Source organism: Taudactylus pleione, unplaced genomic scaffold, assembly GCF_031769625.1.
Source record: "Taudactylus pleione unplaced genomic scaffold, aTauple2 ptg000116l, whole genome shotgun sequence".
Classification (NCBI taxonomy): domain Eukaryota; kingdom Metazoa; phylum Chordata; class Amphibia; order Anura; family Myobatrachidae; genus Taudactylus; species Taudactylus pleione.
The window spans coordinates 20,586,818-20,605,694 of record NW_028284518.1 but is presented as its reverse complement, the minus strand read 5'-3'; the positions used below and the strand labels follow the sequence as shown (position 1 = coordinate 20,605,694).

The window sequence follows — 18,877 nt, the reverse complement described above, 5'->3', positions numbered from 1 at the left end:
TCCACATGATTGGAATAATTCTTCAGATAACTGCCCAGAAAGGAGGGCCAGTGGGTAATGGTCTATAGACAGGGAGGGTGCTTTCTGTTGCTGTCTATCAATGCCTTGCTCTGCTTTATGGAAACCTCAGTTTAACATAGACATGGCAATTACTAAAGGCACCCTGCAACTAAAAGATCCGCCTGGTGTATCCTTAGGATGCCAGGGTCTCTCAGTTTCTTCGTCCCTGTCCCCACTTTGTGACATCATAACATCACACACGTGAGGTGGAGGAGCCAGCTCAGGGCTCATTATTGACCTGCTACAGCATTGATCATAGAATTTATTTGTCTCTGTACCATTATTACCTATGTAACATGACTAGCAGCTACTGTTTTCCTGGGTCATTTTAACAATGGGGTGGATGGGACTACAGCTCCAGGCGTCCAAATAAAAATAGTCCCTTCACCATGACATTATGATGATACCCAGCCTCCTAGATGGCCATAAATAAGTATTTAAATTGTATTTCTATTTTCCTTACAAAATGATGTAATTTTCCTAATTTTATGTATTTAAGGAGACATTGTGGTTGATAATGTAGGGGGGTTCACATGCCCACAAGGCACTTGTCACACCCATACACTGCTGGTCACATGCACAGAGCACTAGTCACACAATAAGCCCTTAATGATTTTCAGCCCAAGGTCCATGTGGCTCTTATTCCGGCCCTGCGAAGTGCGTATCCCCCAGTGCTGATTTGGAATACTGTTTATGGTATTATCCGGTCATTAGGTGTTTCAAGACTCAGATCTGGAGAATTCGCTATTACTCACCTGTTGAAATGCTCCCCGATGTCCCCTTAGTTGGCAGTGCTCGGTATCTTACTGTCTGCTGATTCTATGTCATGGGATGTGAAAAAAACTACTTGGCTGTTTTCAGCTTCTTCTTGCAAGTGTATCTTTTAGCTATGGATACAGGCTTCCACCCAATCTTCCCACTATTTTAGGAAAAAACTCTTTAATGCTTTTTGGATGGACTGGATAAAGTCTCTGCAAAAAAAATGTGCGAATACAGTCCTTTTTATTGATCCGGGAAAGCTTTATCGAATCACTTTCATATGTAACAAAGGCGATGGTTTGGAGATGCTTAGACCATGCCACATGGTATGAAATGAGTTTGTCTACAGGATCTTCCTGCTTTCCTGACATCACCCTAACTTTTTATTGTTCGCCAAACTCATGTTTAACTACTGGGTTGTGTGGGAGGCTGTGATGTGCTGCCAGTAGATGGATTGATGGTCTACTATCCTACAACATCTATAATGCTGTGCTGCAGAAGATTCTGCAATAATGCAAGGACTGAATTATGTCTTGCCTGCATTTATCTCATTTATTTTTATGTTAACTGTGGATGTTCTCAGTTATTACTGTGTAGTGTTGAACTTTGTATTTGTCTCATTGTGCTTCAAAAAAAATAAATATATAGTTAAAAAAAACGTATAGTATACGCTGGGAGCACTAACAGCACTGGCCATGTCTATTGTACTCTGGACAGTAATTAGAAATTGCTCTAAAGCTGGGTACACACTAAACGATGTGTGTACCCATTGATGTTGCCGACGATCCCAATGCAGACGGGCCGACCTATTGGGTGGTTCGTACATACTGGGCCATCTGGTGCCCGACCACCGCATAGTGCTGCATGGGATAGTCAGCCGCATCGCCTGATCTTACATGCTGCACGTAAGATCAGGCGATGAGGCTGACAACCCCATGGAAGCGCACGCACTACACAATGTAGTGCATACACAATTCACATTTTTAACGATTTGTCGTTCCGATGTGTCGGAATCTGACAAATCGTTAAAGATATCATGTAGTGTGTAGGGGTCGTTAGCGTTGAAACATACCATCTCTCTTGTAGAAGACAAACTTTGTGCCAATAACGTATCCACACAGTGGATACAATAGAGGTATTGGATGTCGCTGAGTTCTTCTGTGGCTATGACTTCAAACATTTCATATGCGCACACATATCTTACATTTCTGAAATGCCACAATATACTCGATCAATACATCTAAAGTGCTATTATTAAATAAAATGCTCGAAAAATTTAGAAAACTGTAAACTTCGTCAACCCATTTATAATATAAATTGCGACTGATTAGCTGCAAGAGTCTCTGTGTATAGGTTATGAAAAGGCATTTTATGTTTTCTTTCTGACATCCAATATATGTCTTTAAGAAAAAATGTAGGTAGAAAACTTTGTTCAGAATGACCATTACCGAGCATGCACTTGGGGGTAAATTTACTAAAGGTCGATTTTAATCAATCAGCATCAATGTTTTGTTTCTGCAATTGGATGAGAATAAGCCGCCGGCGGTGATTGGCTTTTTTTGGCAATGCACACATGCAGCAACACAGCGGGTCCTGCAGGTGCATGTTAGGTAGCACTAAAGAAGATTATTAGGGTTGACATTTTTTTGTAGACTGTACAGATTATTTGCCCACCCCTATTGTCACAAATACTCAGCTCAACATTCATTCCCAATCTGTCATTAATGGGTCTCTGTATCACCACAATGATCTCACATTGAGCTGCATGCCAAGCAACATCAGTAAGCACGGTATATTGGCTTGTTGCTGTGCTATCATTTAGCAATCCAAGATAAATATCATGTTTGATACAGTCTTTTGTTATGTGAGTATGTTTGATTGCTGTGTGCATCACAAGGATAATTAGTTGCATGGCATTTAAAGGCAAAAATCATTTCCTCTCAAAACTGGTCACCTAAAAGAGCAATACTTGAGTGCTTGATGCTAAGGAGTAGTCTACAGATCTGGCCACAATGCAATCTATTCATCTCCATGGATGCAGATTAATTGACAATGTGTTATACAGTTGAAGTGCTGGGTGCTTTGCCAGATAAGTGACACTAGACCAGAGAACCTCTTAAGAACATTGTCTCTGAAGTTGCAGTTGTTAAAACAAGCTGTTTTCTTTCTCAGCATGTCCTCCTTATAAAGAACATTTCACCAATGAGAGCTTGATATGATCTCTGAACCATCAGACTTAAGTGATCTCTTGAAATAAACGCAGTAGCTGACACATAGGGGACACAAATATTCTCTCCGGCCTCCTGGAACAGTATTTTGGCCTACAAATATTTGGTGCCAAAGTAATGATATCCAAGTATGTCCATAAACTGAAGTGTTCAGGGAGTAGATAAATAATAATTTATATGTAATAGTGCATGATCATAAACATAATTTTAATTAATTGAAATATCAATTTTCTTTGTCATGAACATGTATGTAGCCAGAAACATCTATTCACTGACCGTATTGTTCAGTTGATGTAATTTGTTATAAGCTAGCAAAGTAGAACCAAATCAAGTAGGTTATTAGGCTATAATGGAGTATGGTATGATAAATATATATAAATAATAGGAATCCGGTATGTCTTTACATATATTACAGAAGTATGGCAATCAGTGACAATCAGTGATGAGGATCAGTGATGAGGATCAGTGATGAGGATCAAATTTACACATTTTTATAACTTTTTTTTTTACTTTTGACCGAATATTTAAGTAATATAGAACCTATAAGCAAAAAGTCCCAAAGATATCCATAGATAAAGGGGCAATCTGTATATTCTTTAAACATGTAGGAGTTACCTATTATTATTATTTACTAGCTGGGATATCCGACGTTGCCTACACCTGCAGCCTTTTACATTGTCCTCGCCTATAAACTGGATAACTATGCAAATTAGGAGTAAATGACAGTGGAGGCAGGCGTCTTCTCATACTGTTTGGAATGGGGTATATGAGGAGCAGACTGACTTGCAGAACAGAAATCAGTATAGCTTCCAAAATCACTTGAGTTTCAGAAATCACTGCAGAACAGAGTGTGTAATTCAGCTGCGGACGGATGTACTATCACTTCTCGGATAGCTGTAATATGGTAATGCAGCAGGAGGCATCACACTGTTCTGGTCGCAGCATCAAGGCGCAGCATCGGATCATCTGCAATCCCTCCAGCTGGGTCCCTGGGGTCACGCAGATGAGTAAAAGAGGCCAGAAAATCTCGATCAGTCAACGGAGATCTTAACCACTCCCGAACCCCCCCTCCCCCCCCCCCAACGACTGCGAAATGCCTTTGGGAAATGAAGGCCAGCACCGCCCCCTCCCCACCCATAAACGGCAGCAGTGTCAATCTCTGACAGTTTGCTGCCGGACTGCGTGCAGGATCACAGACCTGTAGTCCACATCTGTAGCACGAGTCATGAGCATACGCAGATTCCTGATAACTTGGAATCTGCGTGATCCCTGTCACTGTGTCTGTAGCTGAATCACCCCCTCAAATCTCTGTACAGACCTACAATGAAGACCATGTCTAGTAGGGCTGCCATTAGGGGGAATGGTGGGACTTTAGTCTCATACCCGGACAGAACGGGGTACTGCGTGGCTGCGATCAATGCAGTTTGATCCTGGCAAAGCTTAGCATACACAGATTACAAACATGGAGGATTAATTAATGCGGTCTGCCACAATCTGAATGTATTAAGTGCTGAGCTGCTCACGAGCCTGCCATGCACTCTGCTAAGACCCCCAGGGTGACTGCTGGAGGATGAGACAGTGGACCTGATTTAGACCTGCTCGCTAGGATGCGATCGCTCGTTGCTGGCCGATTTTTGCGTATGCATCACATTGGGCGTGCGTGAACCACTGCGACAGATCAGGAAGCAATCATTCGCTCAGCATAGACAGCCCAGTTGAATGAGTGACAGAAGAGACCATTTGTGGGTGGTAACTGGGCAGGCCACTAGAAACGGGGGAGTGGAGGTGTGAACGCAGGCGTGGTTGTGTGTTTCAACGCCGTTTCATAGGCGTGCATAATTAACAGGCAGCGTCATTGTACACACCATCTGGTTGTATTTCACACTGAAGGGATCGCATTGCTTATGGGCAGGTATAGTTAACCTTAAGCGCCGCGAGCACATCCGATGGTGCTCGATGTACCAATGTTTTCATGCACTTCCTGGATATGATGTGCGCAAGTGGACGCCTTATGAATGGCTGGTGGGCGTCTGCTTACACAAAGTGATCGCTCACCAAGACATAGTGGGCGTGCTAATGCCTTGCTGAACGTGTGGGCATGTGCTGGATTTGCATACGCTGGGAGTAAGCGATCACATCTAGCGAGCGGCTCTGAATCGGGCCCAGTGAGCGAAATGCTAATAATGCACTCTACTTAAAGTCAAAGTTTATAATGCAAACACTGAAGGCTGACTAACTCATTTTCATGTCTGCAGCTGTTAGAAAAGTGAGAACACAGCATTTTGGAAGAAATGAGAATGTAACAGTGTGTGTATGAAGTCAGCACCAGAACCTGTGTAATTTAAGTGTGTCCCAGTTTTATGGGATCGTGTAACAGTGTATGGCCCTGACTAAGTTCAAACCTAGGCAAATACTTAACCCTGTTCAAACTACACCACCATCTCAAAGTTGGTGAAGCTAGATTCAAAACTCTGGCTGTGCTTAAAAGACAAATAGACACACACACACATTCTTGCTTATTATGTAGATTATTATCATCCTTTATATGGTGCCACAAGGGTTCTGCAGTGCCTTACAAAATACATAAACAAATGAGCACACAAGAAAACAGTCGTTAACCATGCTAAACAATGCAGGACAAGGACATGGTTTATAAACATTGTTGCTTTAGTGATCATAACACTTAAATAAGCAGCAGGACGCCAGCAACAAGTGTTAGGTGCTATTTTGGGGAGTAAATGATAGTATCAGTAAGGGTAGCAAGCGAGGGAAGCGGTCCATGCTCATGAGAGCTTACATTCTAAAGGGGAGAGCAGACAGGGGTGACAGATGGGATAGACAGTGAGAAAGGAGCATGGAGCAGTGATTTAGGATGGGAACTGGAAAGCTTTGATAAAGAAGCGGGTCTTGAGAGAGTGTTTGAAGATTAGTAGAGAGTTGGAGCATCTGATAGAGTGGGAGAGAATTCCAAAGGTGGAGAGCAGCACGGGTGTGGGAGGAAGTAATCAATTGGCAGGAGAGGTGACATACGTTTGTGGAGCAAAGTGGGTGGGCAGGTGTGTGGATGGAGATGAAGTCTGAGAGGATTGGGTGAGGGCTTTGTAAGTGAATGAGAAGCTTAATAGGGATTGTAGGAGAAAGGAGGAAGATTATAATATTTGGAGAGGAAGATGAGCCAAGCAGCAGCATTGAGAACAGATTGGAGTGGAGAGAGGTGGGAGTCAGGGAGGCCAAATAGGAGGTTACAGTAGTCCAATCTTGAGATGACCTGTGAGTGTATGAGGGTCATAGTAGCATCCCAGGTGAGAGAGGGTCTGATCCTGGAAATATTTTTGAGATTGAAATGGCAGGGCTGCGAAAGGTACTGAATGTTTGGTTTGAAGGAGGAGTTGAGGATAACTCCAAGACGGCACACTTGGGGGCTAGACGAGATGGTTGTGCCATCAATAGTTAATTAAATTGTGGGAAGAGAGGTTATGCGACAGGGTGGGAAAATGATCACCTTCGTCTTAGACATGTTACGTTTAAGAAACTGCTGGGGCATCCAGGAAGGGACAGCAGAGAGACATTTGGAGATACGAGTGAGATTAGGGGAGAGATCTGGAGGATGGTACATCCTGAGTATCACCAGAGAAGGAAGGAGAGGACAGTGTCATGTAGACCACAGGAGAGAAGGATTTAAATAAAGTGTGATCCACAGTGTCAAAGCAGAAGAGAGGTCGAGGAAAATTATAAAGTAGTGGCCCTTAGATTTAGCAGCAAGGAGGTCATTGCTGACTTTCATGAGGGCAGTTTCAGTGGAGTGGAGAGAATGGAAACCAGACTGGAATAAGTCAAGCCGGAAGTGGGAAGAAATAAAGGTGGTAAGGTGGTTGTAGACAATACGCTTAAGAAGTTAGGAGGCAAAAGGTAGGAGAGAGAAGGGGGTCAGTAGTTGGAGAGAGTTAGGATCAAGGGTAGGTTTTATTAAAAATGGGGGAGACAAGTGCATGCTTGAATGCAGAAGGGACAGAGCCAGATGAGAGTGAGACATTGAAAAGGTGGGCAAGATGGGAACAGGCAGAAGGAGATAAGCAGTGGAAGAGATGGGATAGGGTCCGGGGGGGGGGGGGGTGGATGAAGGCCATGACTTCCTCTCTAGGTACAGTGGAGAAAGATGTTGGGGTTGGTAAGATGGATGGGGAGGGGTGTCCTGATGTATGGAGTCACTTTTAGATGTAAATTGGGTGGCAAAGTTAACGTCAGAGAGTGAGGAGGATGAGAGCATAAATTTTGAAATGGAGGAAGTCTGCCTTGGAGCATGATTTCCTCCAATATCACTCGGAAGTTCTTTTGCAGACATCTGGTGCACTTGGAATACCAGGGTTGAGGAGTGTATATGTGAGGGTGAGTAGTGAATGCTGGAGCCACAGAGTGAAGAGCAGAAGAAAGGGAGGCATTGTATAGGGAAGAGAGAGAAAGGATAGGTGTGAGAAGTGTGTTTAGCAGGGAAGATAAGGATACGGTGTTGATAGCCTCAATGTTACGCTTAGTGATTGTAGCCTTAGGAGGTGGAGATGGATAAAGAGATAAGTTAAAAGAGAAATATCACAAAAGTGAGTGAAGATCAGATCAAGTGAGTGTCCACTCACATGGGAGGGTGAGGATGTCCATTGGGAGAGACTAAATGATGATGTGAGAATAAAGAGTTTAGAGGCAGAGGATTCTGTGGGGACATTGATGGGTATATTGCAGTCACCGAAGATGAGGGTGGGAAAGTCTGAGGAGAGGAAGAGGAGGAGCCAGAAAACAAAGTTGTCAAGAAATTTAGAGGTAGGACAGGGGGGACGATAAATGACAGCTACTCGAAGATAAACAAATTGTAAGAGGCGAATAGCATGAACCTCGAATGTAGAGAATGAGAGGGATCGTTCAGAAGTTATGAGCTGGAAGCAGTACCTGGAATATAGAAGGACCCCAACACCACCACCATGGCGATCTCCAGACTGGGGTGTGTGAGAGAACGTAGGGCCCCCAGAGGAAAGAGCTGCAAGAAAAGTGGTGTCAGAGTGGGATATCCAGGTTTCAGTGATGGCTAGGAGATTGAGGAAGTTGAAGATAAAAGGTCAATGGTGGGGCCCAGATATGCACTCCAGAGGGCACAGGAGAGGGGGACAGAGTTTGTGGGAGCGATGTGGATGAGATTATCAGGGTTGTGTAGTGTGCAGTGTGGAGCTATACAGAGCCCCCTAGTAGCCATGCCAGGCTTACACACACTGAAGAAAAAAAAAAGCCTAAACCTGAATCCCCGCTCCTGACGCGCCCACCGATGTCTGCTCCTCCCGACCCGCTCTGTAGGGCACTATGGGAGAGACATTATTACGTCTCTCCAATCACCCGCTGCAGGGGGAGCCAGAATGCGGAGCTCATGAGTGAGCTCCAACCGCCTCCCTCCGTGGACACAGCAGCCAATGAGAGTCTGTCTGACTCTCATTGGCTGGCTGCTATAACAAACACACAGCCACCGCTGGTGTGTCTGTTACTGTGTAGGGCAGACCGCTCTCACTGCGGTCTGCCCTACATTTTTGAGGCCCGGGGGAATAGCGGTGGGTGCAGTGGCGGCTGTGGGCCCCTGCACCACAGTGCACTGCCGCTAGTTCCGCCCCTGGGGAAGTCCACCCCTTGGCTGCTGGTGGCACTGCTGGACGGCGCCCCCCTTTGGCCGGCAACACTGGCGAGTGCCATCCTGGCCAATGGGTCGATACAACCCTGTTGTAAAATAGCTTTTTGACAGATTAAGGTGTAGTCTTTGAAAGATCACACAGGGACAGCGAAAGTATGTTTTATCTGCAACTTGCAACATCTGTCTATAACTTAAAGCATTGTGTTCTGTATTATATAGAAATGTATTATATTGACATTGTATTGAAACAATATTTATTTTCAAAACAATTGGTTCTATTTATTAAGTGCTGAAAAGAGCCATCTCAAACAGGAATGTCTGTTTTTGCCAGATAGTGTTTTTTGTTAACTTTATAAATGGTTTTTGCTGGCATTGTCTATAGCCAGATAGGGGTATATTTACTAAAGGTCGATTTTAATCGTAAATGTGTGGTTTAGCCCCAGAAGCAACATCGAACACTTAAAAATACAAATACAAAAAAATTATGTTAGTAAATATGTGATTCAGCCCCAGAAACATAATCGATCTTGATCGATTTAAGATTGAACTTCAGCAAATATACCTGATAGTCATTGCTGGGGTCTTCTGCAATAGCTAGCTTCCCCTTGCAAAGCATGAGGGAGCTATCATTTATTTAGCAAGAACACTGGCATTCCCCCAATCATTGCTATGTCAGGATGGCGACAACAGGCAGCGTTAAAGGAAATAATACTTTTTACTAAAATAAAGTATTTTTCCTTTTATAAAATTTTTATTTTTTTTATTTTTACCGCAGTTTGGAGACAAGTCTGGGCTTCCAGGGCTATGCACATATATAGTGCGCCTAGGGGACATGGACTGTCTGGCAAAACGGTACATTTCTTATTACTGCTGCCAGACAGTATCATTAAGAAATTACTGAATACAGATGTGAGGAGGGATTGAATGCGCACACTAGCGGCAGCAGTATATGGGTGTTAAAAAAGAGGTCATCCACCTCCCAAGGGTATAATAAATACCCTTTTCCTCAAATAGAGGGAAAAGAGAAGAAGGGGAACCAATAGTGCAGTATTTCTCGGATAGGTAAGTCATATATAGCAGTGCTCTACTTCTAATATTCCAAATCAATCACATACTGTAGTCACGTTAAAACGAAGTATATACCAAAAAGGTATCTTTTTATCTTCAAGTTGAAAGGACGACATAAAGAAACCTTTATATGACTGCAACAATATATCCTACTGTGAGTTGGGGTACGCCCATTTTTGTGTCTACTATGTCCATAAGGATTTAAAAGCTTACGGGTTGTTATAGAAGATAAAAAGATACCTTTTTGGGTGGTATATACTCCGTTTTAACGTGAGTATGGTATGTGATTGATTTGGAATATTAGAAGTAGAGGACTGCTATATATGACTTGCCTATCCGAGAAATACTGCACTATTGGTTCCCCTTCTTCTCTTTTCCCTCTCTTTGAGGAAAACTCTGAAGCATACAGCACCATTTGAAGATTGGGACACTATATATCCGACAGAAGGAAAGCCCTGTACCGTCCAATGACGGTGTCTGGAGCCATCTGACAAAAAGTGACTTTTTACATAAATAATATCATACTTCCCGTTTGAGAGTTATTACTATGTTATGATCAGCAGTTTATTGATTTTGTTATTGGCTGTGCGCAGGTGTAGGGGTGCTCGATTTCTGTTTAGTATCATTAAGAAGCTAAGCGTCACTCGGCAGCCCCTGCAACCTTTTCTTTTTATAAATTAGCCAGAAAAGGAATTTCTATCACTGCGATAAGTGGCAATAGAGAATCGTTTTGGCTCATATTGATAAATAAGCCCATAAATCCATTAGTATTTTCACAATATAAATCTGACCACTGGGGGCACTGTTCCTTTGAAGCATTTGGATCCATTGGATCATTTTTGCCTGGACTTCCTCCGAGATATGACCGATTACACCAATAAATAAATGTAATTAGTATTCTGACAAATGAGGTGCAAAATTATTTGTCTTGTCATGCTTTGCTGAACATAAAGTACGTTTAAGAAATTGTATACCATTAGTAATTTAAACCTATATGACCTTAATAAGTTAAAATTGAGTTTCTGTGTAATCATAATGTGAAGTGTTGCATCTTAACTTCAGTAGGAAATATTATAGTATGCAACCCATATACTACTTGAATTCAAAAATGTGACACTAAGTTTTCTACTACACTTAGTATGCTATGCTCATTGCTCACTTGTGCTTTGTTTATTGTCTTTGCAGGCTATGTGGTTGATGCTGCAAACAGATGAGCCAGAAGACTTTGTGATATCTACCGGGGAGGTCCACAGCGTTCGTGAGTTTGTGGAGAAAGCTTTCATGCACATCGGGAAAACCATTGTGTAAGCAAATTACATAACAGTAAGATGTCATCAGTGTTATCTAAGCACAGAAACTATGTATACAGCCAGTTACCAAATATCACATATAAAATATAAAGTTCAGAGTTATGTTTAGCAGAGGGAGCTTGCAGTTATAAGTGTCTCTTCAGAAGTTATTTTAGTACAGTACAAATCCTTTAATTTTTTCAAGGTTGTGTTGTTGCTGTATACAGAGAAATCCCATGTTTACCTTTGACGAGGAAAGCAACATGACAGCTCACACCTCTGTATAATGTGATATCATACACCAGTGATTTTAGTATATTTATGAAGTCCTGGAAAAAAATATCTGTATGCATTCTTATGCCATTGCTTATAATCGGTGAGCTCTGATTATTCACTTCACTTTTATTAGCAAAACTTGTGTAGTGTATGTAATAACTCCCCCTGCCAGGGCTGGATTAAGACCTTTAGAGGTTCTAAACACTTAAAAGATTCTGGTGCCCCTATATACGAGGGTGAGTCAAAAATTAACCACACTCTAGCTGTAGAATTTATTTTAATTAACTTTCAGAAAAGACAAATACGTTATGTCGAAAAATAATCTCCCTGCTTTTCAATACACTTTGTCCATCTGTCAACAAGCTTTCGTATTGCCTCATTAAAAAATGTTTTAGGCTCAGCTGCGAGCCACGAATGCACCGCTGTCTTCACCTCTTCACCAGAGGTGAATCTTCGTCCTCTTAGGGCTTCTTTCAGGGGACCAAACAGGTGATGGTCCAATGGGGTAAGAACAGGACTATAGGGAGGATGCTTTAACACCTCAAAACAAAGTTTTTGGAGAGTGTTGACAGTATGAATAACAATGTGCGGGCGTGCATTGTCATGCAACCACACAACACCCTTGTATAGCAGTCATCTGTGTTTTGTTTGTGGATAGTATGGAGAGAGAGTTTTGTTGCCTAGAATTCAAAGTCTGAGTGGACAACTGAACGGGACAACCGACATTACCAAGACAAAAATTATCACGTGGACCGTGTGGCAGTTTACCATTTACCAGATTCTAATTAATGTGTATTATAAACCTCTATTATTACTATTTTATTATTAGTTTTAGTGTTTTGTGGAACCTGGTTCAGCTGTACTATTTGCAGTTTTGCACCATATGCTCCATGGTAAATCCAGCCATGGAAAATTTCCTTGATGCCCTAAGCCAGGGGTCAGGGAACTTTTTTACCTTTTAACCCAAAGTATATTTAGATACGCCGACGTTACCCCCTTGATTTGAAAGGAAGGAAATCTTATAGCAGTGCCTCCATAGTTATGCCCCTGTAGCAGTGCCTCCATAGTTATGCCCCTGTAGCAGTGCCCCCATATTATGCCCCTGTAGCAGTGGCCCCATATAATGCCCCTGTAGCAGTCACCCCATATAATGCCCCTGTAGCAGTGCCCCCATATAATACCCCTGTAGCAGTGCCCCCATATAATGCCCCTGTAGCAGTGCCCCATATAATGCCCCTGTAGCAGTGCCCCCATATAATGCCCCTGTAGCAGTGCCCCCATATAATGCCCCTGTAGCAGTGCCTCCATATAATGCCCCTGTAGCAGTGCCTCCATATAATGCCCCTGTAGCAGTGCCCCCATATAATGCCCCTGTAGTACCGCTTGTACAAAAAAACACTTGCCTTAATCCCTGCTCCTGCATCCGCCGCCGTCCTGTCCGCCCGGCTGCTCCTCGGAACTATGGGAGAGACGTCATGACGTCTCTCCCATAGTGCGCATGGGGAGAGCCGGAAACTAAATTCAGAAGAGAACTGCAGCCTCCGGCTAACGCGGCGCTGCAGGGAAGGAGCCGGGCGCCCGCTGGTAATAACATCTCAGCGGGCGTCCAGCTTAGAGCCTCCCTGCTGCGCCGGGCTGGAGGTCACTGGCGCCGGGTGCAGCGGCGCACCCAGTTCACGTGCACCTCCAGCCCTGCATCCATTACCCGCAGGAATTTCAGTTTTACCCCATGTGGGGTAATTTACCCCTGTTCCCCGACCACTGCCCTAAGCATATGCCTATTTTGCTTAAATTAATCCAGCCCTGACCCTTGACATAAATCTGCAAACATATAATACATCACCGCAGAGACCTGTGTGCTTCCTTGAGCCCTTACATAATCCTGTGCACAAATACTATCCTAATAACGTACTGTACAAGAGGTACACATGATACCATATATTTACAGACTACCTGCTCTTTGTGCACAACTAACTATGGGAGGTATCCAAATAGTCCCGAAGATTGTTCGGGCGCTAATGGATCCCCCAGGGCTATCCAATTAGCCCCAAAATCTGTCTGACGCCGGTACTTATCAGGGCTTTTAGTTGGGACCTGATGTGTCCTGAAAAATAATCCACAAAAAGTGCAGTTTTTTCACCCCTGAAATGGCCAAACACATAGGTCTGTAAGCTAATCACGGATCCTATGTGTTTTCGGGAGAAATATCCTATTATTTCGTCCAAAATAATAGGATAGGGGAGAAAAAACCATAGGCAAAAAATGGGGATAATCGGCTAATTGGATATCCCCCTATGTATATTTCTACTATCAATATACTACATTCGTCCTGCTCTGAGCCATGCCACAATTGTAGATTTTTTTACTACTTATTTTCTTACAGTCAGTTACTTTGTTCAGGAATTTCAGTGAGCTGGGATTAATCCATATCGCATACAGGGAGAAAGCAGGTCTATTCCTGGACATTGCTTCCCAATTACATATACAGTATTAGCCTGCGGTGTTGCTGGAGCCACTTCCTTACATCCAAGCCTATGTATCCACGCATGGTAACACGTACTCGAATATAAATATAAACAGAAGTATATGTGTGTGTGTGTGTGTGTGTGTGTGTGTGTGTATATATATATATATAATATATATATAATATTACTACAGGTGTGAGGGAGGGATTGTATTTCCACACAGGTGAGGGAGGGGAATGGGTTGGTGAGGGAAGGTAATGTTTTACTATAGCAGTGATGCATTACTATATAGGTGAAGGATTAATGTGTTACTGGAGTGGTGAGATGGAAATTGGAACAGTAAATAGCTTAGGTCTTCCCGGGTGAACCGGGTGCATCAGCTAATATATATATATATATATATATATATATATATACCTGTATGTATGTATGTATATATATATATATATATATATCTGTATGTATGTATGTGTATATATATATATATATCTATATGTATGTGTATATATATATATATATTCTGTATATATATATTCTGTATATCTAATATGTGTATATATATATTCTGTATATCTAAAATATATATATATATATTCTGTGTATGTATGTGTGTGTATATATATATATATATATATATATATATATATATATATATATATTCTGTGTGTATGTATATATATATATATATATATTCATTCTGTATATCTAATATATATAATAACAGGGGGCAGAATCGTGGCTGAGGGCAGTTTTATTCCTATCGACAGCAATACAGCTAAGTTTATGTTACCTTTTACATACTTGTCTAAAAGATTTCTCAATGACTTGATTTACATTGAGGGTGCTCTTGACAACTGTGGAGTGAGTTTGTTGAAATGACAGGTATGGAGCATTACCAGCAGAATTTCTCACTAAAAACCTGCAGGAGAATGTACTTTGAGGATGACAATAATAATAGTTTATTTAGTGGTCCTTGAAGTAAGACTGCCAATGTGTTTGTATTAACTTTCAGACAGCTTTTTTTTTTTTTTTTTGCTGATATCTGATACAAAGCTTAATGCACTGTGTTGTGGTTGCACAATGTTTATAGAGCATAGTCTGCATAGCTTTACTAAATATAAATTCCTGCTCAAGGCCAGATAATAAAATCATGATGGCTTTGTGAATGCGTTTCCTCATTTACATTTTTATTGTTTATTATGGTTTTCAATTTTCTTCCTTTTTATCGTCATTGGTCCTCTCTGTATGCACATATCAGAAGCAGCTGTACTAAAGTGCAGCTGTAACATACATGACCTCTGCCCTGTAGCAGTGACCAAAAGGCATTTTTTGACTAGCTGATCAAAGCGTAACCACTTGCACATTACTAGAAGAAATAGAATAGCAAAATGTACTGTGGATCTACAAGAATTAGATTTTTAATAAAATTTTTGTCAGCAGAATTACAAAGCAGCTGGTGTTGATGTATTTGCATCAAGACAATGTGTTACGGTTTCTGCAAATATGGAGCAGTACAGTCCCCTATTATTATTATTATTATTATTATTATCCTTTATATGGCTCCACAAGGGGTCTGCAGCGCATTACAAGGTACAGAAACAGTATGAACAAAAACACAAACAAAAGAGACTAAATGACAGATATATCTGCAGATGATGGTTGTTCATACACACTCAAAAACCATCATCTGGCCGTGGGTGCCGCTGGCTGAGGGGCATGTCACTCCCCCTCTCCGCGGCCTCTGCTGCAAATGTACAGGTGCTCAGAAGACCACCCATACACACAGCACGATACACAGATATATGTGCAGCACAGCCGATGCGATATGTCTGTGAACTACGTAGTTCGCAGACATTTCGCTGGTACATACTGGCCGACGGGCGCCCGATAGAGTGGCTTATAATTGATCAGCCAATATATAGACCAGTGTGTCCCAGCATTACAGTACAGAACATTGCAGAACATGGACATTGTTTATAAACATTGCATCAGCTGTCATAATACTCAAATAAGCAGCAGGGCAGCAGAACCCAAGGGTTGGGTCATTGTAGGCAGTGGGGAGGAGATGATGGTAAAACTGAAGGTGGGTACACACTAGACGACATGTCGTCCAATCCCGTGGATCGGAGCAACATTTCGGGTACATTGTCAAGTGTGTATCCATGATATGCATGCTCCCGCGGGTTATTAACATCGCCGATGGCCCTACTGCAGGGCCAACGGGGGATGTCGCTAGCGATGTCATGCTGCAGAGTGCAGCATTACACGTCCTCAACCCCCTCGTCGGACTCGGCATCGGCAAGTGGGTATGCACTTGTCGATGCCGGTCCCATCGCCAGTGATAATGTGTACCCAGCTTAAGGGAAGGTAAAGATTGAGGGAAGAGGGCCCGGCTCATGAGAGCTTACAGTCTAAAGGGGAGGGGTAGACAGACAGGGGTGACACAGGGAGAGACAGTCAGCAAGGAGCAGTGGGTTAGGATGAGAGCTGGAAGGCTTTGATGAAGAAGTGGGTTTTGAGAGCCCGTTTGAAATTTTGTGGAGAGAGAGTCTGATATGGCGAGGTAGAGAGTTCCAGAGGTACAGTAGGAAGCCGCACAGGCAAAATGTTGGCGGTGGGAGGAAGTAGTCAGATGGGAGCAGTGCCGTCTCCAGGGTTAATAGCGCCCTGTGCCGGCCGAGTAAATTGGGGGCATGGTCTAATTTCCGTAGGCCACGCCTCCTTGCGTGACGTTATCTCATGGGCGTGCCAGCATGGCACGCTTCCAAATAACGTCAGGCTGGGGGGCGCCTCACTAGCTGGGCTTCCCCTCCAGCCCTCTCACGGCACTAAATGGATGCGCGCGCATGGGCGCAGCATCCAATCAGACTCCGGGGTCCCGGCACCGCCGAACAGCTGCATTGGAGGGGGTCCTGAACCCCCCGATTTGACCACCTGTGGGCCACAGTACTGTCCCGCTGAAATCTGGATGCTGGGGGAGGGTGCGCCCTCTATGGGTGGCGCCCCTGTTCGACCGCTCAGGTCAAACAGCCCTAGAGCCGGCCCTGGATGTGAGGAGAGGTGGGATTCATGGGTGGAGCGAAGTGGGCAGACGGCAGTATGGAGGAAGATGAGGTCATCAATGTAAATAGATAATGATTGGGTGAGGACTTTCTAAGTGAGTGTGAGAAGTTGTAATTGAGTTCTGAAGGGGAAGGGGAGCCAGTGTAGGGCTTGTAGAAGAGGGGAGGCAAATGTGTAGGAGGGGGAGGCAGATGTTTACCTTTAGTTTAATGCTTGTTTTACCATAGTTATTAATGTAGAGAGTCTAGAGCAGTGGTTCTCAAACTCAGTCCTCTGGACCCCACACAGGTCACGTTTTTCAGGTCACCCAGCAGGTGCACAGGTGTAGTCATTACTCAGACACATTTTCAAAGATCCACAGGTGGAGCTAATTATTTCACTTGTGATTCTGTGAGGAGACCTGGAAAACATGCATTGTGTGGGGTCCTGAGGACCGAGTTTGAGAACCTGTGGTCTAGAGCACGGGTGGGTAATTAATGGGCCCTCCGGCTGCTGTTGAACTACACATCCCAGCATGCCCTGCCACAGTTTTAGCTTGCCCTGGTAGCAAAACTGTTGTAGGGCATGCTAGGATGTGTAGTCCCACAACAGCAGGAGGGCCGCTTATTGTTCACCCTATGAATTCCTACCTATTTATACACCCTAAATGTCGCTATTTAGCGTTATAAGTCGCACAAGAAATAATTCCTTTCCAGACGTTGATTGTGGTTAAAAGCACAAAAAGATTTAATTCACCAAAAGGCAGATAGTTACACGCTGTGATCTAAATACAATTAGCGCAATCAAATTATACTATCACTGGGTACAGTTGAATACATACGCATGCGCTCTGGATCCAGATTTCCGGCATCAAAGGTGAAGCCTCAGTCAATAGCAAGAAAATGATGACTAACAGATTCAGAGAGCTTGCATATATACCCTTACAGAGATAGGCAACACAATAGAACTAGTTGGCATAATCCCATTGGTTCTTCTTCCTAGTTCTTCTGTTACGATGTAATTCATAGGTCAGTTCATATTGTAATAGTCCAGCCTCCAACAGCTCTTTGTGTCCATTTTCCCGCCGAAGAACAAGTCTAAACTGGCTAATTACATTACATTGACAGAGTACATTTCAATGCCTATCTCTCTATGATCCATAATTTGCAGACGCATGTTGCGATTTCCTCGCCGATGGAACCAGAAATCTGCAAATAAACAGTGGTTCAGAATGGCACCAAACACTGTCTGCTTATCATGTACTAAACCTGAGATCTTAAATACAGTCGCTTTATTATATAATTGTTACTGAATAAAACCTTGGATATTAACCTTAATACTAGGGAACCTTTTTATGTAAGTGTACAATGTGTAAGTGTAAGGATATTATGAAATAACGCTAGTTAGCTTTGTGCGTCTGCGTGTTGTGCAGTACACCGTGGTACGTGTTTTGCAGGGTTGTTCATATTATATGTTTTAGTAAATGTATGTATTTATATAGTAAGGATTTTTAACATTGTTCTATTGCGTGGGAATCGCACAACGCTAAATAATAGCATCGCCGTATGTACTGATATTGTGGGATTCGCTAAAATGGCGTTGTGCGGCCATTCGCAAAATGGAGTCATGCGGATTTTAATTTTAACAGATTCTGTCTGAGTCAATTATCCGGCTTCGACAACCCCTGGTCTACAGAATAGCAACAGATTTTAACAATTTCTTACATGCAAAAAAAATATATATTTATTAATTTTTTTGTGTGGTTGGTCTGTACTGAATAACAAGTATGTTTTCAGGGACGAATATTTAAAATCTGGGATTCCACTGTCAGATATCTGTAAACAATGTGGTTAATACGTATCTGCATATACATTTTTTATAATAAACTTCAGCATAGAATAAATCTGCACAGGCATTTAAAATAAAGAATTGCTTAGCTGACTAGTTGGTGTGGCAGACTGCTCACATGACTGTACAATACTATAAACGTAAATACAGTAGCTCAGGTGTAAGAGTACCATTGTTTTA

The 18,877-nt window shown here is 42.7% G+C and overlaps 1 protein-coding gene across 1 annotated transcript in view; it reads left to right on the top strand.

The window, feature by feature from the left end:
• Nucleotides 1-18,877, top strand: part of GMDS (GDP-mannose 4,6-dehydratase) — a 718,047-nt gene that overhangs the window by 536,223 nt on the left and 162,947 nt on the right. The window contains exon 9 of the mRNA XM_088471799.1: nt 10,963-11,081. Coding sequence (XP_088327925.1) covers nt 10,963-11,081 — 119 coding nt within the window. The remainder of the gene's footprint in view (nt 1-10,962; nt 11,082-18,877) is intronic.